Consider the following 24,494-nt stretch of genomic DNA (forward strand, 5'->3'; position numbering starts at 1 on the left):
AACAGACATTTTAAGATTAGCAAATGAATCTTCTTCACTTACGGTCTAGCACTTTCCAGACTGCTGCTTCTGTACCAGGTTCTGTGGCGAGTGAGTCTGTCTGTGAATCCTTAAGAGCAGAGTCCCTGTCCCCTACAGCACTATAATTTTCCTGAACATTTGACTTGTGGGCTTTCAAAGCCAGACATTTGGTGGGAGATCATCTTTCTGGTGCAGGACCCAAAGGTTGGGGTGCCTTATTTGGGGGCATAAACCCCTTGCTCCTCAGGGAGAAGTCCTTTATTTATAAGACCCCCTCTTGACTGTGGGTTGCAGCACTGGGGTGGGGTTTCGGTGAGACCATGTCTGTTCTTCTTCCACACGTGTTCATGTGGCCCTTTTATTCTTGGTTGTAGAGACCCTTGTTCAGATAGTCTCCATGTCTTTGTAGATTTGTTGTGTCTGGGGGAGGGAGTTCAGAATCTTTCTACCCTGCCATCTTGAACTCTTGATGACAATAGGTTCACAATGTGCTTTAACATAGGAAGTGTCACACCTCCAGCTTCAGTCCTCTTTTGCAAGATTAGTTTGGCTATTTGGGGTCTTTTTTGCTCCCATACAAATTTTAGGATTTGGTTTTCTATTTCTGTTAGAAATGCCACTGGAGGCTTGATAGGGGTTTCATTGAGTCTATAGATGGCTTTGTGTAATACGGACATTTAAAAATATTGATTCTTCCAGTTTGTGAACAAGGGGTATCTTTCCATTTATTTGTATCTTCGTCATTTTCTTTCATTAGTGCCTTTGTGTTTTCAGTGTACGGATTTTTCACCTCCTTGGTTAAATTTATTGTTACATATTTTATTGTTTTTGATGTTATTGTAAATGAGATCATTTTCCTTTTTTTCATAGTTTATAGTTATATTGTTAGTTTGTGGGAACATGACTAATTTTGGCATTAATATAATTAATTACTGAATTCCTTTATTAATCTAACAGGTTTTTGGTAGAGTCTAGGATTTTCTCTATATAAGATCATGTCATCTGCAAATAGAGACAGTTTTACTACTTCTTTTCTGATTTGGATGCCTTTTATTTCTTTTTCATGCCTGAATATTCTGACTAGGATTTCTAGGACTGTGTTGAACAGGACTTGGTAAGAGCGGGCACCCTTGTCTTATTCCTGATCTTGGGAGGGAAGTTTTCAGTCTTTTACCATTAAGTATGATAGCTATGAACTTGTCACATGTGGACTTTATTATGTTAAAGTATGCCCCAGATCAAGTAAATCAGAATTAGTTGAGGGTGGGATCAGCTCCCGGCTCAGCTCTACAGACGGACTCGGGGCTTGGCTAGGATCTCTGCTTGGGCACAGCTGCAAGCGGGAACACCGTCCTCCAGATCTGAGCGCTGGTTGCTGAAAACCCTGCTTGCCTTCTGTCCACATGATCCCCAGTAGTTGAGCCCAGCAGACTCCTTTCCACCATGGTAGTCAAGAGGTGAGAACCGAATGAGCCTCTTGGGAAGTGTGCTGCCGTGCTGGGGGAGCTGGATGTCTGCCTTGGACTCTCCTTTGCCACTAGAAAAACCATTACCCCTGGGGGAAGGCTGTTAGTGCCGAGCTGGGCTGGTGTGGGGGAGGAGTGATGCCGTGATGTCTTGTCTGTAGATAGTCGCTAACTGGTTTTTCTGTGAGGAAGACTGAAGTCAGGAATGATCTGTGTTGCCATCCTGATGTCCTTACTCCTAGACAGCCTTCTGACATCAGAGCAGGTGCATTCAGATAATAGAGAGATGCAATTGGCTGACTGACAAGAATTTAAAAAGTAAATATTTTGTGTTAGTTAATAGAAAGAAGACCCATGTGCTTTGTATCAAACACAGAAGACTCAGAGTGGATGAGTTAGGAGGCTGGTCTGAGGGCCTGTTTATTTTGTGCTTAGGTCAGCACCTGATGAATGATGAAATGTGGGCAGGTATGACTCTTCAAAGGACATTTCATGTTCGCTAAATAGCAGAGGCTAAAAAATAAGGCCTACCAATGAAGTGACAGAGTTGGATCTCACTGGTCAGATGACTTGAGGCAGAGTAAGAAGTCCTGAGTCAGGGGGCCCCTGGGTGGTTCAGGGGGTTAAGCTTCTGCCTTCAGTTCAGGTCTTAGTTTCGGGGTCCTGGGATTGAGCCCCGCATTGGGCTCCTTGTTCAGCAGGGAGCCTGCTTCTCTGTCTCCCACTCCCCCTGCTTGTGTTCCCTCTCTCACTGTGTCTCTCTCTGTCAAATAAATAAAATCTTTTTAAAAAAAGAGGGAAAAGGGGCACCTGGGTGGCTCAGTGGGTTAAAGCCTCTGCCTTTGGCTCAGGTCATGATCCCAGGGTCCTGGGATCGAGCCCCCCCCCCCCCCCCCCCCCCCGCATCAGGCTTTCTGCTCAGCAGGGAGCCTGCTTCCTCCCCTCTCTCTGCCTGCCTCTCTGTCTACTTGTGATCTCTGTCTGTCAAATAAATAAATAAAATCTTAAAAAAAAAAAAAAAAAGGAAGTCCTGAGTCAGTTGGTTGCAACCCTGGCTACTCAGATGATCTGGGGACCTTTTAAAAAGTGTGTGTATGTGTGTACATAAATGTATATGCATGTATACATACATATATCTTTATATGTATGTATATTTATGCTGACCCCACTCCAGAATAGTTCCCATTTAATTGGTCTGGGGTGAGGCCCAGACATTGATATTTTTAAAAAGCTCTGCAGGTGATTCTCATGTATGTACAGCTCAGACTCAGAGCCACTCTCCTTCAGTATCTGAAAAAGCTCTCGTGTAATCGTCTCTCTGTTGATTTCTCGCACAAAAGGAAAATTCTCCGGCAGGTGCGTCATGCCACTCTAAATCATACTTTAGAACATTCAGAGAATGTCAAAATGTGAACATTTGCTTTTTTTAAAACTACTTTTAAGAAGAGCAAAGGCATATTGCTCGATCAGTTATTTCTTACTCTCCCTTCATGCCAGTATTTTTATGCATCTCATTACCCCTTTAGAAATAGCAAATGAAATCAGTCCTATAGCAAAAACACTCCACTTTCAATGAAGAGTGTTTATTTGAAAATGCTAGTATAAGTCAACTGCTTGTTCTCTTTCAGGTGAATGTGAACCTTGGTTCTTGTATCATATGAATATTCCCTTGTATACATATGAATTTTCCCTTTTTTATAAAGGAAAAGTAAGCAATTTCCAGTTATTATATTTGTAAGAGATACCTTTTCCCAATTACTAAAGCAACCACTATTTGAATTTTTTTTTTTTTTTTGACAGACAGAGATCACAAGTAGCAGAGAGGCAGACAGAGAGAGAGGGGGAAGCAGGCTCCTCGCCGAGCAGAGAGCCCGACGCGGGGCTCTATCCCAGGACCCCGGGATCATGACCCGAGCCGAAGGCAGAGGCTTTAACCCACTGAGCCACCCAGGTGCCCCAGCAACCACTATTTGAATCTTTTAGTATGCTGGTATTTTTGTGGATGTAATCTTTGTAAGACTCTGTCAATATTGTCCTTTGTTTTAGAAGAATACAGATGAGGGGGTGTCTATGTGGCTCAGTCGGTTAAGTGTCCAGCTCTTGATTTCAGCTTAGATCACGATCTCAGGGTCATGTGATCGAGCCCCGTTTAGGGCTCTGCACTCAGCAGGTAGTCTGCTTGTCCCTCTCCCTCTTCCCCTCCCCCTGTTCTCTCTCTCTCTCTCTGAAATAAATTAATAAATCTTAAAACACATACGCAGATGAGAGATACATTCTCTTATGAGGCAACATTGTTACACACAACAAATTTCCTTTGGTATTCCCTCTTGTATGTACTCTGAGGGAAAAGAGCATTTGGATGAACTGGGAGGTTAAGTAAAAGCTAGCTTCATTTGTGACAAATATTTCCATGAAATATCCTAAACCCTTGCAGAAAGAATCCTACCGTCAGTGTGTAATCATAATAGAGAATATAGTTGAAGTCTTCTGGTGACGGTGAGGAAGGGAATTGTATTGGAACAATATCTGGCGTATGTTCAGAATCAGTCAAACAATCACTTGCAAGCGTGTTATCCCAGACTTATAATGCTGCATGTATGACATGGTTTTAAATGTAAATATGATACTCTGGAGTCTTCCCTAATATTATTTGCTTCACTTTGATTTCCCCTGCCATGCAAAGGAGTTCAGGCTGATGCAATTTTCTAGTAATCCACAGCACTCAGAAGGTTTAACATAGTATTCTGTGGTGACTTAATAGAAATGGAGAGATCAGCTCTGAGTAAACATTTTGATGTTTTCCTTGATGTGTTCTTGAAGTTCCAGGGTGAATGGACTAAAAATAAACATTGTTATATGATATGCTTTGCTGCAGGAACTCTCCCTGGGCTCTCTGTTGAAGTTCAGTGTCTACTTCTCTGCTGGTTTATTGCCTTACGTCTACCTTCCTATCTCATCCTACCTTAATCAAGCTCGGTGGACCTGGGGAGACCAGACAACGTTGCTAGGATTTTTGACGCATTTTCTCAGGGAAGAATACGGAACATTCAGTCTGGTAAATTTATATTTAAAGCCCTTTTCAGGAAGTAAGTGATGAAGCTTCAGTGTTCTGCCTGGGCCTTGACTGAAGGAAAGCAATGCCTATCAATGACAGTACAGAATTTTCATTTCCATTATTTGTGTAACAAACTTGCTCCTTGCAATGTGGCCTTTAGCGTACATTAGGAAAAACTTGGAATTACTTAACCTGACATCATAATGTTGTATGTCCTGAATATGTTTTTCAGGATAACAAATATTAAAAAGACTCTGCTGCCAGCATGTGAAGCATTTCATTCTTCTTAGCATTGGGTACCATTTAGGTCCCTTGGTCTGTGATTAAAAATATTTGGAAAAGATTAGAAGGAAAAAAAAAACCTCTCAAAATTTTTAATGTACCTTGACCAAAACACTTTCTTTTTTCATATTTGACAAATAGTGTTCATGATAGTATTTAGTATAATACCTGTATGTAAATACTTTATAAGATATAATTTCACTATGTTTTTTTTAAAGTTCCAAAGGCCTTGCTTTCCCTGAAACATAAATTAGGGAAAAAACACTGTGGTTAGAGTAAAGGTTATCTGAAAAATAAAAGGACAAACACTATATATATATATATATATATATTTATTTTTTACTTTAATAAAAACATTGGATCTTTCTCTCATGGTTGTGCTTTTTGTCTTGGGCAAGGAGGCAGATCTCTGAAGACTACATATTATATGATACCGCTGATACAAAATTCTAAACCAGGCAAAACAATCTATTGCTCAAGGATACATAGGGAAGAAGTAGAACTATGTATTTTTAGGAAGTAGGGAGTAATTAACACGAAATTCAAGGTACTAGTTATCACTAGGGGGTGAGAAAAGCAAGGCCTGTGAATGCTTTGTGAGATACTTCACAAAGTGAAGTGTTCATGCAGTTCTGGTTCTTAAATGAATAGTGGCTCTATAGATTTTTTAAAACTCTATCCTTGGGACACCTGGGTGGCTCAGTCAGTTAAGCTCCTGCCTTAGGCTCAGGTCATGATCCCAGAGTCCTAGGATCGAGTCAGTCCCAGTCCTGGGGCTCCTTGCTCAGCGGGGAGCCTGCTTCTCTCTCTCTCTCTGCCTTGTGCCACTCTGCTTGCTTATGCTCGCTCGCTTGCTCTCTCTCTCTCTGACAAATAAATAAAATCTTAAAATAAAACAAAACACCTCTTTATCCCTTAAATGCACGATATATGTGTTGTTTGTATGGAGGAGCTATTTCATAATAAAATAACTTAATGAAAGGATAATTATTAATTACTTTTTGACTTAGAGAGTCTGATACTTTAAATTTATACTCTGGCTTACTTATATTGGTTATTCCATTACAATATTGCTTGAGGGCCATTCCAGATTTGAAACCTATATAATTCACACATAATTGTGAAATTATAGACTAACATGTGATAATGAGCTCTAATCAAAGTGCCTTAAAGACGCTCTGTAACAAAAGTGTCAAGTCAGTTAATTCATCAGTGTGTTAAATCGTTCCTACTGGAATGATAGTTTGACTGATTTTTAGCCTGTCGTTATTTCTGCAGTTCTTCCTCAAGGATGTGTGCGTTTAGTTTCTAGTGGACTTCTCTTCAAAAACTCAGCAAGGCTCTGAAGCAAAGACTGAATGAAGAGAGATGTTGCATTGTCTACTTGGAACATGTATATTCTTTTTTTTTTTTTTAAGATTTTATTTATTTATTTGACAGACAAGAGATCACAAGTAGGCAGAGAGGCAGGCAGAGAGAGAGAGAGGAGGAAGCAGGCTCCCTGCCAAGCAGAGAGCCCAATGCGGGGCTTGATCCCAGCACCCTGGGATCATGACTCGAGCTAGAGGCAAAGACTTTAACCCACTGTGCCACCCAGGCACCCCAGGAAACATGTATATTCTAAATCCAGATAGTTAAAATGCAATAGCTTAACACAGCTGCAGCTGAAGACTTACGCAAATAAACTTCTCTTTTATGTTTAGGCCAAATCGGAAACAGGATCCAGTATGTCTAAAATTTTGCTGTGAGTATGAAATACTTGAAACTGGTTTTAAGTGAATTCTCTGTTAGTTCCTAGACAAAGTGATTTTGGGGGCTTCTGGACTTGTCTTTTGTGAAGCAGTGTGTGTGAGAAGTGGCTCTCGTGGGTACATTCACTAGTTGTGTGGATTGTCAAACATTCTAGCATTTCCTTCCATAAAAGAAAGCTGAGAATGAGTGATAAATACAACAGTTAGCAGTAGACTGTCAACACTAGAATGTTTCCACTTCCATGTGGATATGAAATGACCCAGTGCACTGTTGCTTTACACATCATTTATCCTTTGTTTTGGTTTCTTCTCTTTTTTTCCAGAGAGATTTTATAAAATTGTATTTAGCAATTTGATTGTTTTCTTTCTTAGGTTTGAGCTGCGTTCTTAAATTCTTTAGAGTTTCATTTGTTTAATGTGTCTTAAGACTTTTCTTTAGGCTGTCCTTAAGATCTGTTTTTGACTTAAATTAATATCCAACCTTTTTATAGCCAGTTAAGCAAATATATTTTATCTGCATCACCTACTAGGGTTCTTTGAAAAATGGGTTAATAATTGCTTTAAAATCCACACAGATTGGGACGCCTGGGTGGCTCAGTTGGTTGGACGACTGCCTTTGGCTCAGGTCATGATCCCGGAGTCCCGGGATCGAGTCCCGCATGGGGCTCCCAGCTCCATGGGGAGTCTGCTTCTCCCTCTGACCTTCTCCTCACTCATGCTCTCTCTCTCACTGTCTCTCTCTCAAATAAATAAATAAAATCTTAAAAAAAAAAAATCCACACAGATTAAGACAACCTAAAAAGTATTCTAACCAATTCTGTACTATTTTTATAGTATTTTCAATATAAAATTATGGAAGACTAGTCTTCTATAACACTAAAGTGGTCTCCTAACTGATTATTAACTTGTGATTCCCAGAACTATTGGAAAACCGTTTTTAAAATATGGGGAGAAACAATGAATTTTAGAACACTGAAAAAAAATTAAATTAAAAAAATTATAAAAAAAAATAAAATGTGGGGAGAATATTTCAACCTTGTATGTGCGGCAATTCACAGATACTCGGCTTCCCTCTTGTTAACTTGCTAGCTTGTTTGCTTCCTTCCATCTGTCCTCCTTTCCTTTTTAAATGTCCCTTTCCCTGCTCTCAAAATGTGATACATAATAGAAAGTTTATTATTATTATTTCACTATAGAAAGTTTAGAAACCCAGGTAAGCGAAGGTTAGAAAATTAAAATTACTATAATTCCAACATATAGAGATAACCACTGTTGTTAACCCATTAACATTTTTGTCTGTATGCTTTCAATATTTTTTATATTTTTATTTTTAAAAATGAGATCATAATGTGCACACTGTTTTATTAGCCCTCTCATTTTCATTTTTTACTGTATCTTGAAAATATTTTCCTGCCACCAATTATTTTTATATAACCTTTTATTGGTTCTCACAACTGATTTTGAATATTTTTTTTTAATGTCCGACTGAAACCTTTATGGCTCCTTTTTCTTTTTGATTGGGGAAAGGTAGCAAGAAGCTCAGTTACAAAGACAGCTTCACCAACGTCTGTGGGCTTTTATGGTATTCTGCTTTGCTGCAGGCCCGAAGACTCACTGCCTATTCTTTTCAGCCTACCTTGTGATCTCATTTGAGATTGGCAGTATATTTTGCCTTAATAAATCCCACATGAGGGGTGCCTGGGTGGCTCAGTGGGTTAACCCTCTGCCTTCGGCTCAGGTCATGATCTCAGGGTCTTGGGATCGAGCCCCACATGGGGCTCTCTGCTCAGCGGGGAGCCTGCTTCCCCCCTCTCTCTCTCTGCCTGCCTCTCTGCCTACTTGTGATCTCTCTCTCTGTGTCAAATAAATAAGTAAAATATTTTTAAAAAATTAAAAATTAAAAATAAATCCCACTGAACTCCAGAGAACTCTCAAGAGTACTGCTAGACTATCCATCCAACTTTTATTAGTTGCACATAAAACTCATCTATTGGGGATCAGAAAAGCCTCCTTTATATTGAAGAAATAGCAGTTAGCTGATATGCCTAGAAAAAAGCCTTGACAAAAGTGATGAGCACTCACACTATTTGTTCGAACATTATTTGTTCGAACCAAATCAGAATGTAGATTGGAGGCATAATCCTAGCACTCTCTGACTGAGTGAGAGAATGTCTAGTCTTTAATTGTTTCAGGTGGACGGGAGAGTTGAGAAAAGCAACTCATAATTAACTTACTAGAAAATCCTTCAAAATGATGGGACCTAATCATCTCTCCTCTTCCAGTCAAGCAAATTAAATTCTTTCCCCATGCATATCTCTAAGTTGCAATCCTGTACAAGGAAATTATGGAATCTAACCCTAGGCAGTGACCATGTTTTAGAGCTTACATTTAAGCAACAGATCTCCAAGAATTAATTTTGAGACTGACTTCATTCCTTTTGAAGAATGGTTTGAAATGGGCCTCATGCTGGAATCAATTTTTCAAGTGTGTTTGAAAATGAGTAAGAATATCTTCTCATAGTAGATGAGTCTCCATTAGTAAAATACACATTGTGTGGTTTCCATAATTATGGCATCACATTTTCTCCAGTAAAATTGCCAGCAGGGAGAAGAAAGTTCTTTGAGATAGTGTATATAGTCATTATTTTTTTAAAAATTGGAGACTGCTAGAGCTATTTCAGAACTCAGATAACACTTGGGAAACGCTTATTAGTTAATGGAAGAATTTAGTTTAATTATAGGAAAAAAATACATTTCTTATGGCTTAAACATTTTTGAACCAAATAATACAGAAAAGAAGGAAGCCTTTTTTTTTTTTTTTTTGAGGAAGAGAGAGCTCATGCCTACACACGGTGGGGAGGAAGGGCAGAAGGAGAGGGAGAGAGAGAACCTCAAGCAGGCTGTATTCCCAGCATGAAGCCTGAGGCAGGGCTTGATCTCACAACCCTGAGATCATGACCTGAGCCAGAATCAGGAGTTGGACGCTTAACTGACTGAGCTACCCAGGTGCCCCTGGACAACAAGGAAGCCTTTTAAAGAAGAAGAGTGATTGGAGATCACCTCTCTTGTCTTTTTTTTTTCTTTAATGATCGGATCTTCAGAAAATTATTTGCATTAATTTTGTTTTCTTTCTTTCTTTTCATTTTCTATTTATTTATTTATTTAAGAGGAGGAGAGTTGGCGGGATGGAGGGGCAGAGAGAGAGGGAGAGTGAGAATCCCAAGCAAGCTCAATCTATGACCCTAATATCATGACCTGAGCCAAAATCAAGAGATGAATGCTCAACCAGCTAAGCCACCTAGGCAACCTGCATTAATTTTCTTTTCACTTGCTAAATCACAGGAGGCCGTGTCTACACTGTTGACTGAAGTTCAAAAATTCATTTCACATGACTTCTTACCAAACCAATTGGGGATCTAGATTGGTTTATTATTATTATTATATTGGTTTATTATTATATTATTATAATTGGTATATTATTATTATTATTATATTGGTTTATTATTATTATTTTTCTACTATATTATCAATATAGCATACCAGTATTACAAATACAGAAGAATTAGTTGCTCTAATCCTATCCCAAATATTATAAATTGGTAACCAAATATTATAATTAGAAAACATCTTAGAACCATTTAACTCTTTCTTACGGTACTTTTTCTCCCAAATTTGAAAGAAGACAAAATAATTTAACATCTGCCTCCAGCCCTCAAAACTATTCAGTGCAAACAAACAAACAAACAAACAAAAAAACTACTCAGTGCATAATCAGATGTATTTTACAAAGAATGTTGTATTTGAAACTAACCAACTTCATTTTCTACCCATAATAAATTAGATTGTCTTTTACAGTTCTCAAGTAACAAGTATGAGGACCCAACTCTCACTTAACATTCAAGGCCTCGCAGTTTGGGCAAATATATGTTTAGCAAGAAAGTAAGTAATATAATTTATTTTCCTGTTCTTTTTCCCATATTCATTAATTCAATTCATATTTCAATATGCCCTTGGAGAACATTGCCAGTATTATTTTATATTCCAAATAAATGACTTGAATAATTTCTGTTACAGCAAATATATATTACCTTCTTCCTGTTTTTTGTTTTCTGATAATAAATTAATGATTTTGGAAGATTGAGCAGTAGATTACAATCTAAGTAACCAACTCATTTGATATCTTAAACTTCTGGTTTGATCCCATACTGTGCCTATAGCTACTCATTATTGTTGCATTGCAAAAGAAGTAAACAACTATTTGAATTCCTCTGAAGAAGAAAGCAACCTCTGATGATAAAAGAAAACCTAAAACATAACAGCACTCTTAACCTCCATTATTTTTGTCCATTTACTTTCTAACATGAGTGTTTTATGTAAATTTGTATATGTACACACATCTGTATTTCTGTTTCCTTGACACTTAACCTTATATTGTGAGCATTTGCCCTTATGGTAAAAAGACTTAAGGTCATTTAAATGTCTGTATAAAATTCCCCTCTCCGACCTAAGAGAATTAACTTAAGTGTTTTTCTATTTGGGAATCTTCAAATTGCTTCCACTTCTAATATAAGTAATGTTAAAGCATTTTTTAAAAAATATTTTATTTATTTATTTGACAGAGATCACAAGCAGGCAGAGAGGCAGGCAGAGAGAGAGGGGGGAAGCAGGCTCCCCACTGAGCAGAGAGCCCGATGTCGGGCTTGATCCCAGGACCCTGAGATCATGACCGGAGCTGAAGGCAGAGGTTTAACCCACTGAGTCACCCATGCGCCCCTATGTTAAAGCATTTTTATAGTTTAATCTTTATCCACATTTCTGGTTTTGCCTAAAGATTTATGCCCACATGTCAAATTACTGTGTCAGTGAGTGTGATTTTTTTTTTTTAAGATTTTATTTATTTGAGAAAGGATGCAAGCGGGAGGGGGGAAGGAGCAAAGGAAGAGAGAGAAGCAGACTCCTCGCTGAGCGGGGAACCTGATGTGGGGCTTGATCCCAGGACCCTGAGATCATGACCTGAGCCAAAGGCAGATGCTTAACTGGCTGAGCCACCCAGGTGCCCCAACTGTGATTATTTTTAAAGCTCTTGATATATGTTATCAAATTAATGTTTCTCAAGGATTGTACTCACATACGTGCTTATTCGGTTGCATCTGTTGCATCCAATACTGAGATTTGTTTTAAAATCGTTATGATTTTTAGGCATGAAATTATTCTTTTGTTTTGCATATGTTTAGTTACATCTTTTTTAATTAACATGTGATATATTATTTGTTTCAGGGGTACAGATCTGTTTAATTACATTTTAAATTTAACAAGATTGATCATTTGCATTTCTTCTCTGAACTTGAACTTTGTATGTCTTGCCGCATAGTTCCAAGTGTAGTTGTCTGTAATATGTAATACAGTGTGTAGTTGATTCCTATATTTCAGTTATTTATTCCAGCTCAAGTTTTTTTAAACTGAGCTCTTTCTTTGTCCACAGTTAAGTATGGAAAGTTTTATAGCTCTAATTCTTTCCTGTAGTTTAAAACTATGTAATATTTTTGATACTCATGCACATAAATAATTTTGGACATATTTAATTTTTTTATAGGGACAGACAAAATCCATCATTGGTATGGCTTTTTACTGGAATGTTTTGCATTTATTCATTGTTCTTTGCTTGGAGAGCGAACTTAGATATATCAAAACCACTTTTCATGGGTGTGGTAAGTTTTACTTAGATATCTCCTTTGTCCAGAAAGTTGGTGGAGAGTGTACAAATTTATCTTTATGAATCTTGTAGAGGAGCAGCTGATCTCAGAAACAGCTAATTTTTATAGATCGAAAGTCAAATTCTTGAATCAAATAAGACTGAGACCTTTTTTTTAGGGGGGAAAAATGCAGCAATTAGTTAACACAATAGTTAGGTAGAAAAATAAAGGTAATGTAGTTTTAAGTTAGTTATTTTATGTGTGTGCTTGCAGATATAAGTACCCTAAAGATCTCCTGGAATTAAAAAAACAAAACAAAACAAAACAAAAAACCAGCAAAGAAAGAAAGGTTGTAGCTGAGGGTTCTTATGCAGACACTCCCATGGTTTTTACCTCATCGGTCTCAGTGCTGTGCAAAAGAGCCACCACGTTTCTGTCTTCCCCGGCTGCCATTTCTGAGATTGGAGTAATTCTCCTCTTTGTAGCAGAAACTATGAATGGAGACAGCTCCTTTTCAGTGACTCAAGCCAACTCTTTTTTATGTGTGTGTTCAAGAGGCCTCATAAATAATACCCTTCTTGATCCTCTGAGTTCTGAGTCAGTTGAGAAACGAGATAAACCCGGACAACTACAACGAGCGAATCCCCTTTATACTGGGAATGCTGAGATGGGAGAAGGTAGTTTCTATCTGTGATCAGGGGCCTTCCTCTTACTGCATTCCAGAATGGACGGACTTACCCCCCACCAACCCTACTGCCCTGCCCTGTCACAGGCGCCCCTCACCTGCCCGGCAGGGGCCACACGGAAAGGGGCTGTCCTGGACACGTGTGTCCTATGGGCAGATCACTTCCCAGAGGAAGAGTGGGGGGGTAAAGAGCAGGGCCATGCAGGCCCACTCCCAGCTGGCAGACTCCCCTTCAGCTCAGTGCTTACAGTCTCACAGGGAGAAGTAAGGACTCTCCTACTAGGGGCGCTTCCCCACTTGGGAGGAGACCTCAGAAGTAAAGCAGAAAAAGCCTTTCTCCATCTCCTCCACTTCTCAAGTGCCAGGAGTTCAAGGTGCATGCCATAGAATTGAAATATGGCATGGATATGTGGATCCAAAAAAGGGAGCTTCGTGTGTCCAACTGGAAAGGAGAAATGCTTGAAAATTGGAAAATAAAGCGACAAGGAATTGCACTGGGGAAGTCCGCAAACAAGACCCGAGTGACCGCGGGCATAAGCAGTTCGGGGTACATAGTGTATTTGTTAAACCCACAATACCTGGCCGATTGCTGTAACAAGTCAGCCAGATGTCCTGTCTGCATGTCTCTGGCAGGTGGAGAGGTTCTGGATGCAAAGCAACGCGGTGGTGGCCGTCCTCGCGGGCCTGGGTTTGGCGGCGCTGGCTTCCGAGAGTAACCGAGTACTGAATGTCAGGGCGCTTCAGTGTCTGGAGTGGCTTTCAGCAGCTCTTTTTATAATTTACCAAATATATTCTAATTTCAGGTAACACGTGCTTATTTTTATGGAAGGAGCACTCAAGCAAGAGACACATAGATATTTAGAGTCTTGGGCTTTATTTCCATTTCACCTCTTCCAGTTTTCAGAGCAAGACAGCTGAGTCTAAAGGCAGTGCTGCTTAAACTTTTGAACAGAATCTCAACGTGCCTGCTGTGCGGTGTCAGGGCACTGCAAACAAGGGCTTGGGTGGGTCATGTAACTAGTCGTACATCTTCCTCTGAGGAACCCTAGAAATGCTTGGTAGGATCTGGAGGATATAATAAAAGTCCATGATCTAAAATATCACTTAGATGGAGAGTAAAGACATTTGGGCCTTTTTTATGTCCTAAAATAAGTCTCTTTTATGCTTCGAAGATTTCATCTTTTGAGTAACACCCGGTCCTTATCTAGTTCACTCTGTAGGAGTGAATGTTAATTATTTTGAAATAAATTTCTAAAAGTTTCTCAGCTCTTAGGCATTCAGAGATAGATATATATAGATATACATATATATCTATATATATTCAAAATCTGTTGAATAACATTGGCAGTGAATATCTCAGTCTGGTATAAAACATATCCAAATTTTAGATCAAAATTCATTCATTTCTAGCAGTATTTGAGTAAACATTACAGCAGTGGAAGATGCCACTGGAGTTTCATTGTAGTGAGATTTGATTGGTATTTTATTTTATTTTTTTTTAAGATTTTATTTATTTATTTGACAGAGATCACAAGTAGGGAGAGAGGCAGGCAAAGAGAGAGGAGGAAGCAGGGCTCACTCCCAGGACCCTGGGATTATGACCTGAGCCGAAGGCAGAGGTGTTAATGCACTGAGCCACCCAGGGGCCCGTTGATTGGCATTTTAAAAGCTTCAGTTTCCCCCTGACTTTTTTTTTTTTTAAAGATTTATTTATTTATTTATTTATTTGAGGGAGAGAGAGAGAGCACAAGCGGGAGGAGGGGCAGAGGGAGAAGGAGAGAGAAAATTCCAAGCAGACTCTGCTCTCAATGGGGAACCTGATGCAGGGGCTTGATCTCATGGCCTTGAGGTCCTGACCTAAGCAGAAACCAAGATTCAGATACTTAACCTACTGAGCCACCTAGGCGCTTGAATTTCCACTTTCAACTTAACTTTAAAAATTGATGTTCTTGGGGCGCCTGGGTGGCTCAATGGGTTAAGCCGCTGCATTCGGCTCAGGTCATGATCTCAGGGTCCTGGGATGGAGTCCCACATCGGGCTCTCTGCTCAGCAGGGAGCCTGCTTCCTCCTCTCTCTCTCTCTGCCTGCCTCTCTGCCTACTTGTAATCTCTTTCTGTCAAATAAATAAATAAAATCTTTAAAAAAAAAAATTGATGTTCTTTATAATACCAGGGTAGAGCCAGTGTCAGGACTCCTGCGTCACTAGGAGGTCTGGTAGAGAGGGGATGCATGTCCCGGATACAATTCCATAGCTTGCTCAACAAGGGCTTACAAAGCCCGCTGTGTTTCCCAAGTCTGTTTTGTCCCAGTCTTTTCCTGACTTGGGTCTTTAGGGCAACTCAGGTTCAACACCACGGCTACTAGCACAAGCTAGGCAGTTTTATTTTGTTTTAATTCTTGCATTAGTCCCAGGGGTATGGAATAGATAGCAACTTTGCTAGAGGGCAAAATGGGAACCATCACCCTGCAAAGCAGAGAATCACAGCGGGGAGCGGTTGCATCAACTACAAAGGCAGGGGTGAATATTTTGTTTCTAGCAGTGTTCATTTGCTACGTGATGCTAGCCCAGTGATTTAACTTTAGGCTGTGTTTCTTAGAACCATTACATGTGACACACCTGATAATAACAGGAAGGACAATGCTTATTCCATTTTTTTGATGCTTTTGCTCTCTGGTTGTCTTTTTCTTTTTTTGTGGGAAGCCCTCAGAATTCACGCCAGTTCTCTTTGAAGTTACAATGTCCACTCTATCACTGAAAGGAGTCATACTGCTGTTGTTGGCAGTAGCAAAAAATGCCTGGAGAACAGTAAACAGTCCCACCAACTATTCCTTCCCTTCCTTCTCATTAGACTTCTTCTCAAATGATTTTTCTGTCTAGAAGGGAGAGAGGACCACAGGGAGCCTGTGGCTTGGGGAAGTGATGGAAAGGATCAAGTTTGCATGCAAGAGAGTTAAAACAATACTACACAAAGTTATGCTGGAAACTGCCAGATTTCCTTTTGCATTTCTGAAAATTTCTTTGGTCTAACTGGAATTGACTTGAAATTACCTTAATTCTAAGTGAAATCAGAAGCCTTACTTCTTTTTAGTGAAAAAGACTTAGTCTTGAGCACTAACCAGTTCCCTTTTTGTAGAAATGATTATAAATCCCAGCAGTAAAGCAATACACTAATTTTTATTTAGTTGCACAATTAGTTCCTTCTCTTTTTCTTTCAGATGACAGCATTCTTTTTTCAAATATATGCATCTTCTTAGAAGACATATATTAGACTACTTTGAAACACTACATGGAGAGTGTGTGATGGGAAAGGAATGTAGCAGGAAATACACCCGCTCTTGTACAAACTGTAGCAGTGTGTTGCTATTTTAATGTTTCATTATCCTTTTATTTAGCATTTGTGACCAAAGGACCAACTACGTGATTGATAAATTTGCAAAGAACCTTCTAGCCTCTATGCCCCGTGACGCAATTATCTTACTCCGAGGAGATTTGCCAGGGAATTCTCTCCGTTACATGCATTACTGTGAGGGACTGAGACCAGATATTTCACTAGTGGATCAGGAAGTAAGTATATAAAGAAGATACTTAGAATATAGTAACAGTAATCACTTTAAAACAAGTATTTTTTAAACTAATTTTTAATGGTAGATGGGTATAGTTTTCACAATTACTCTTAGGTAGAATATATATCATGTTCTTTTGTTTACTTTAACTAATAGTATAAGCATATGAATTGCTTCCTTCTCATCTAAACTGAATGTTTTAAGAATTGATGTTTTTTGTGTTAGAATCAAATAATAATTAGGTCTCTATTTCACATGACAAACCATGAAAGTACTGTATTGTAAATTTATTTCTTTCATTTTATTTTATTTTATTTTATTTCTTTTCAGTGTTCCAGCATTTATTGTTTATGCACCACACCCAGTGCTCCATGCAATACGTGCCCTCCATAATACCCACCACCAGGCTCACCCAGCCCCTCACCCCTACCCCTCCAAAACCCTCAGTTTGTCTCTCAAGAGTACACAGTCTCTCTTGTTTCATCTCCCCCTCCGATTTATCCCAATTCACTTCTCCTCTCCATCTCCCAGTGTCCTCTGTGTTATTCTTTATGCTCCACAAGTAAGTGAAACCATATAATAATTGACTTTCTCTGCTTGACTTTTTTCACTCAGCATAATCTCCAGTCCCGTCCATTTTGATAGAAAAGTTGGGTATTCATCCTTTCTGATGGAGGCATAATACTCCATTGTATATATGGACCTTATCTTCTTTATCCGTTCATCTGCTGAAGGGCACCTTGGTTCTTTCCACAGTAAATTTATTTTTAAATAGTTCTTTGATTGGGATGACTGGGTGGCTTAGTTGTTGGGTGTCTGCCTTCGGCTCAGGTCATGATCCCAGGGTCCTGAGATCAAGTCCCGCCTCCCTCTCCCACTCCCCCTGCTTGTGTTCCCTCTCTAGCTCTCTCTTTGTCAAATAAATAAATTAAATTAAAAAAAAATAGTTCTTTGACATTCAGCCAACCCAGCCATTCAAATTAACACTGCCTACTGGTCCCAGGATTAAAATACATTAGGTTGAATATAAAATAAGTTATACTGCAGGGACGCCTGGGTAGCTCACTGGGTTAAGCCACTGTCTTCGGCTCAGGTCATGATCCCAGGGTCCTGGGATCGAGTCCCGCATGAGCTCCTTGATCGGCAGGGAGCCCGCTTCTCTTTCCGCCTCTTCCTGCCTTTCTGCCTGCTTGTATGCTCTCTCTCTCTCTCCTTCTCTCTGACAAATAAATAAATAAAATATTTTAAAAAATAAAATAAAATAAGTTATACTGCAGATGAGTAAACATTTCACTCAAAATAGAAATAATTAACCACAGTTCTGCTATAGGATTTGTGTGTAAACTTTTGGCCTTATGACAGAATTACATTTGGAGAGGACTTGTGAAGATTTTCAAGTCTATTAAAACAGTCTTCTGGAACTGAAGAAATGTATTTAAGCTTTATATAAGATTTATAATTTAAACCGCAAATACCTAAAAGGGAATAAATCTATCTCTGGTGTTTTTAGACCAGTCATCAGGGAAAGAGAAATTCCTCATCTTGATACTAATCTTAATACTATGATTAGTTTGATTGAGCAAATTATTAGGCATAGTATTTATTAAATTTTATTGAATGAATGAATAATTTGAACTTTTTGAAGAAAACTATATAAACAGATTTGCAAATGTAGGGAAATTTGCACATTACACATTTTTGTAAGCAGTTGGCATTTATATCATCTACGCAAGTTGATTAATTTGATCTTCAGTGTAGATTCTGACAAAAGCTAGGCTGTTAGTTTATAATATGGTATCCCACCATGATTTTAAGTACTTAAAATCAGGATGGCAGCAACCATCGTTGAGAAGCCTGGATTTCAAAGTTAATTAGACCTAAATTCAAGTCCTCATTCTGTCACTTCCAGGATGTGTGACACGGGGCTAATGATTTTTTTTTCCTCTCAGCGCTTCTGTTTCCTGATCTATAAAATGGAAATGAGCATCATATAAGTTAGGATGCTTTTGGATGCAAGAAACAAAATACCTGAGAGTAGCTTAAACTATGCAGTTTTTAATCTCACATAAGAAGTAGTCTGAAGATAGGAGGTTTTAGGATGAATAATATAAGCAGTTCAGTGATGTCAGTGTCCTGGGGCCACTTCTCTCCATCCATCTTGAACCGATGAGTGCCGGTTCCAAACATCACGTCCTAAAATGGAGCAAAGTGCCTCTCCCCTCCTCTCCCCTCCCCTCCCTTCCTCTCCCTCTCTATCCTCCTCTCTCTCCCCCCGCACCTTCCTCTCTCTCTGCTGAGAATAACATGTGCCCCAGAAGCCCCTAGCAGACCTTCCCTCGGGTCCCCCTAACCAGTAGTGGGTCATATGCCCATTCCTAAACTACTTTCTAGCCGAGGAGAAAGACTAGACCCAAGCATTTAGCTTCACTTGGATAACCTGATCCAAGTCAGGATTGTGTGAGGGAGAAGAGGGTTTTAGCTGTTGAGTGGGCAGTCAGCGGTGTCTAATGTAATTATTCTCACACAATAAGGTTGCCTTGAGAATTATATGAGAACTATTGAGGTCAAAGCATGTAGAAAGTATAGAATTAATGTTAGTATCCCCAAGAACTGAAACTGTTGGGTAATAAAATCTAAATTCAATAAATATATTTTGAGGGGCACCTGGGAGGCTCAGTGGGTTAAGCCTCTGCCTTCAGCTCCAGGTCATGATCTCAGGGCCCTGGGATCCAGCCCTGTATCAGGCTCTCCGCCCAGCAGGGAACCTGCTTCCCCCCACTCTCTCTCTGCCTGCCTCTCTGCCTGCTTGTGATCTCTGTCAAATAAATAAATAAAATCTTTAAAAAATAAAATAAAATAAATATATTTTGAGTTTTTAAAACATATACCTAGATTAAAAGTAATTTGTCATTTCAAGTTAACTTACTTGTATAAAGCAAGTAAAACATAAACATAGTTGTTCAAAAGAGGATATATAAACTATAACAAAGCTTTGAAAGTATAAATAGTCTTTTCTTTAAAAAAAGTAAATCTGTACATAGATAAGTATAGAATTAAGAGAAAGTGATTTTTCCTGATATCAATGATTTATTTCAATCAAAAGAACATGTGGAGGGTCACCTGGGTGGCTTAGTTGGTTAAGCATCTGCCTTCGGCTCAGGTCATGATCCCAGGGTCTTGGGATCGAGCCCTGTGTTGGGCTCCCTGCTCATGGGGAAGCCTTCTTCTCCCTCTCCCACTCTCCTTGCTTGTGTTCCCTCGTTCACTGTATCTCTCTCTGTCAAATAAATAAATAAAATCCCCAAAGAACATGTGATGATATGTAGTCAGTTTGGATGTACTAGTAATGTCACATAATTTAGCCAAAAGGGGTTTTGTCTTTGAGGTCTAGATGATCATGCACTGAGCATCTCAAGGGCAGAGATTTTATCTTCTTCACTGTAGGTGAGCAGTACTTGTTTCTTGAGTACATGCATGAATAAAAGAATAATGAATGACACATCTGGTCTGGCCACCCTAAACATTTCATTTCAGCAAATAGAATTTGAGAACCAGTCAGTGCCAGGCCCTGTGCTAGGTGCAGAGACACAGAGCTGAAGACAGTCTCTTCCCTCTAGAATCTCACAGGTGAGCGAGGAGTAGGCTCAGAGCTGTGACAGAGGTAGGTGCAAAGTGCTGTAGGAGCAGTCATTCTGCTGTGGAACCTGGGAGCGGGGAGTGTATCACAGAGGAAGTGGTACTTGAGTTTGGCCTGAAAGTTGGGTACACATCCTCTAGCTAGGAGAATGGGGTAAGATCATTCTGGGTAGTCCGACAGATGCACAGAGGTGAGATCAAACCAGGTGCTTATGTTACCAATAATAGTCACAGCTTAAGAAATGAAATCCAAGGTTTAAGTCATTAGAGGAGAAGTCAGTGCCACATATGTGAGTTGTGGTATTAATGTTTAATGAGTATATCTGTATCTTCGAACTTTTCCATTATACTTTATAAACTTGATTCTTTTTTAACAAGTATATCAAAACTATGACATCATTTGTTATTTTTCCGATAGATGATGACTTATGAGTGGTATTTACCCAAGATGGCGAAGCATTTACCAGGTGTCAACTTTCCTGGAGACCGGTGGAATCCTGTGGAAGGAGTATTACCTAGTGGAATAGTCACGTTTAATCTTTATCATTTTCTTGAAATAAATAAACAGTAAGCATTCTTTTCATATAATAGCTTTTTTAAAATCTTAAGCTTTCCTAAAATTGTTTATGTAGCAGCTGTGCCTCATCCAAAAGACCAATTTTCTACACCTATTTTCCTGTCACCGGTGAGATTAGCTTTGTAATTAAATTGAATATCTGTGCATAAATGAGGCCAGGCAGAAATAAATGTTATTGTTCTGGGTAAAGGAAAAATAAAGACAGATTAACAAGAATAGCAAATAAGATCTTAGTACAATTCAGAGAAATTGGAGATGTGCCTGTCTACTTGAAATCATTGCAGGTGGATCGCAAGCAATTATAGGTTCCCCTGATCAACACCGTGGCCCCCTTTTAAGTGTAAAGCAAATGTTTTCCAGGAATAATCACTATATAAAAATAGCCTAAGGATTTTTCTTTTCTTATAAAGGATAAGGCATTTTTGTAAATAAGAAAAACACCTACAGTTATGCTGGCTGAGATAACATAGGAGAATTGTGAATTCTATACTTAAGAATATAAAATTGTTCATAGTTAAGGTCAAGAATGAATAACTCCTTCAGTGGTACAGTGTTGAACATTTTTCCTAGCCACAAAGTGCTTGGGATTATCCAGGGTGTGAAGAAGACTTGTTGGGTAGTTTCTGTTCTCTTATCAAGGGAACTTGAGAAATTATCTCTAAATTCCCAAGTTAAATTATCCCTTACTAAGAATATGATACGTGATGTTCAGAGCCTGAGTTTACTGTGGCTCATGAAGCAGTAAGTAATTGGTATCAATGTGTTATGAGAATAACATTTAATTGTTCTATTTTGGAATGAAATACCAAGAGCCATTAACATCCATAAAGAGGAATTTTTCGGGATGAATTTTATTTACTGCGACCCCACAAACTTTTATTGAATCTGCTATGTTCCAGCTCATGTTAGGCATTGGCAGTAAAGTGAGATGAGTTCCAGATTCAAAGAGACCACAGTCTAGTTGCATCTATACATGGGTATGCATGTAACTGTCAGTAATATAATGGGATACGCTCTACACCGGCCAGGCTTTGTGTTTACTGAATGGGTGGTTTAACTGGGAGATGGATGAAGAAGCAATTAATTCTGCCTGGTGGCATTCCTTCCGCATTTACTTAATAAGCACTGATTGGCCAAGATGCCCCAACAACTGTACAGGCTACGGACGCTTGGGCACGGCCCCTGCTCTTGCGGGCTTTCAGGGAGGGTTTTGGGCCGTGTGTGAGGTCTGAAGCAGATAAATTACACGGTCATCTGGGAAGCATGGTAGTGTTGGTATGGACAAAATGTTGGGGACTTAAAGACAAACTAGGAGTTTGCCAAGCAGGCGGGAGAAGGCTGATTCAAGGGAAGTGCTTGTGTAAAGTCCTGGAAAGGGCTGGCTGAGCTCTAGGGAAAGTGGGGGAGGCCCAGTAAGTGTGGAGCACAGGGCTTAGACGGCTAGGTGAAGGGATGAGTGTAGAGGGAGGGTGGGGTCCAGGTGGTCAAGGGTGTTACCCCATAGCCATGGATGAGGCCTGGCCTTGTTATGGAAATGCTGTATGCTCCTTGGAAACTCTAAAAAATACAGACCGGTAAGTGTTAAGAGCAGTAACCTCTGTCTTTAAGACAGATGTCATAGTCTTAACATCTTGGTAAACTTTTCGGAATTCGATTCAGTTTTACCATCAATTATGTTCACACAAACATGTACCATTCTCACACAGTCATAGTGTACTAGCTGGGATCAAATTTAGTTGACTGTTCAGTTTCTTTTCACCTGGTATCATGTCAGACACATTTCCCCATCATTTCTTGACTGTTTAATATTCTTAAATAGATGCACGATAACTTAACAAATATTCTGTTTTTGGACACTTTTGTTGTTTCTGGACTTTGGCTATTATAATGTAACACGGTGATGAACTTTCTGGGCCATCAATTTTTGTTAGTATTTTTGACTAACCAGGGCCTCATGATTAATGGTGCATATTGGTAACATTTTAAAATAAAATTTTTACTTTAAAAAGTAGCATTGTTCATTATAGAAGAAGAAATTATTTTTTAGGGGCGCCTGGGTGGCTCGGTTGGCTGGGCAGCTGCCTTCGGCTCAGGTCGTGATCCTGGAGTCCCGGGATCAGGTTCCGCATCGGGCTCCCAGCTCCATGGGTAGTCTGCTTCTTCCCTCTGACTTTCTCCTCTCTCATGCTCTTTCTCACTGTCTCTCTCTCAAATAAATGAATAAAATCTTTAAGAAAAAAAAATATTTTTTTAACTAGAAAAAACAGTTCTATCACTCAGAAATACAAATAAATCAAAAATGCATGTTTTCTACAAAGTTGAAAGCATAATGCAGAAGAATCCTTTTTTAATATCATAAAACCATTTTTTAAATTAATTTATTTATTTTCAGCATAATAGTATTCATTATTTTTTCACCACCACACCCAGTCCATGCAATCCATAAAGCCATTTTTAATGTTTTTTACACACTCTGAATAGGTACATGTACTATATTTTAATAATAGAGGAATGGAACTATTAGTAGATATTTAACATGGCCTAATTTTTTACTATGGTAAAATTATAGACTATATTAAATGACTGTGTGTATAGTTTTTCTTTGGAGGGGGTGGAAGTTTGAATTTTTAGGATAGATTCTCAGAAATGAAATTACTAAGTCAGAGGACATGAACAATCAAGAGGCACTTGATAGAGACTTTTTCCCCCAAGCATTGCGCCATCAGTATCATATGAAAGCTCTCTAAATGGGTACTTTTTACAAGGAAGGAAGCTAATATTAAAATTTACTATTTTATTTTATTTTAACATGCAGTAAAATTCTATCCTTTTTTTTTTTTTGACGTAGAGTTCTATGAATTTCAACACGTGTGTACACTTGTGTAAACTCCCACAACAGAACAGAGCCATGACCTCAGAAATTCCCTTGTGCTGCTCCTGTGTGGTCACACTGTCCCCAAGGCCTTCACCCCCACCACCATTGGCCTGTTCTCCATTGCTGTCATTATACCTTTTCCAGAATGTCATGTAATGGATTCATGAAGTATAACCTTTGAACGCTGGCGTATCACACTGAGCATAATGCCTTTGACATCCATCCAAGTTGTGTGTACCAATAGTCTATTCTTTGTCATTGCTGAGTAGTGTTCCACTGTAGAAGTATATCACAGTGTCTTTATCCATTCACTTGTTGAAAGGCATTTGGGCTGTTTGCAGTTTGGGGATAAAGCTGCTATAAACATTCCTGGACAGGTTTGTGTGTGAATGTGGATGGGATTATTGGATTGTTTCTCTAACTATTGAGTTTTAAGAGTTCTTTATGTATTCTAGGTATAAATTCTTTGTCAAATAATATGATTCATATAGTTTGTAGCTTGACTTTTTATTCTCTTCGAGGTGTCTTTTGCAGATAAGAGTTTTTTATTTCAAAGAAATCCAATTATCATTTTTTTCTTTTACAGATTATACTTTTCTCTTTTTTTGGATCATGCTTTTTGGTGTTACATCTAAGAACTTGTTACCTAATGCTGGGTCACAAAGATTTTCTCATGTTTTCTTCTAGGAGTTTAATAGTTTTATTTTACATTTCAGATCAATGATCTACTTTGAGTGACTTTTCATAAGGGGGGGCAGGGGATTGAGACAGGTTTCTTGGGGGTTTTATATTGTTACTTCTTTTTGGCATATAAATGTCAGATTGTCCTCATATTTGCTGAAAACGCCATTGAATGGCATTTACATCTTCTCTGTTTTTACAAAAAAAGA

The 24,494-nt window shown here is 38.9% G+C and overlaps 1 protein-coding gene across 3 annotated transcripts in view; it reads left to right on the forward strand.

Moving 5' to 3' along the window:
- Window positions 1-24,494, forward strand: part of TMEM260 (transmembrane protein 260) — a 68,185-nt gene that overhangs the window by 32,376 nt on the left and 11,315 nt on the right. Inside the window, exons 6-12 of one of the 3 annotated variants that reach the window (XM_004738834.3) lie at window positions 4,363-4,542; window positions 6,528-6,568; window positions 10,430-10,513; window positions 12,168-12,282; window positions 13,586-13,755; window positions 16,346-16,517; window positions 20,571-20,719. In XM_004738834.3, coding sequence (XP_004738891.1) covers window positions 4,363-4,542; window positions 6,528-6,568; window positions 10,430-10,513; window positions 12,168-12,282; window positions 13,586-13,755; window positions 16,346-16,517; window positions 20,571-20,719 — 911 coding nt within the window. The remainder of the gene's footprint in view (window positions 1-4,362; window positions 4,543-6,527; window positions 6,569-10,429; window positions 10,514-12,167; window positions 12,283-13,585; window positions 13,756-16,345; window positions 16,518-20,570; window positions 20,720-24,494) is intronic. The other 2 variants (XM_045069827.1, XM_013056512.2) reach the window with 2 other exon arrangements.

This window comes from Mustela putorius, unplaced genomic scaffold, assembly GCF_011764305.1.
Source record: "Mustela putorius furo isolate JIRA1106 unplaced genomic scaffold, ASM1176430v1.1 tig00000129_pilon_pilon_pilon, whole genome shotgun sequence".
Taxonomy (NCBI): domain Eukaryota; kingdom Metazoa; phylum Chordata; class Mammalia; order Carnivora; family Mustelidae; genus Mustela; species Mustela putorius.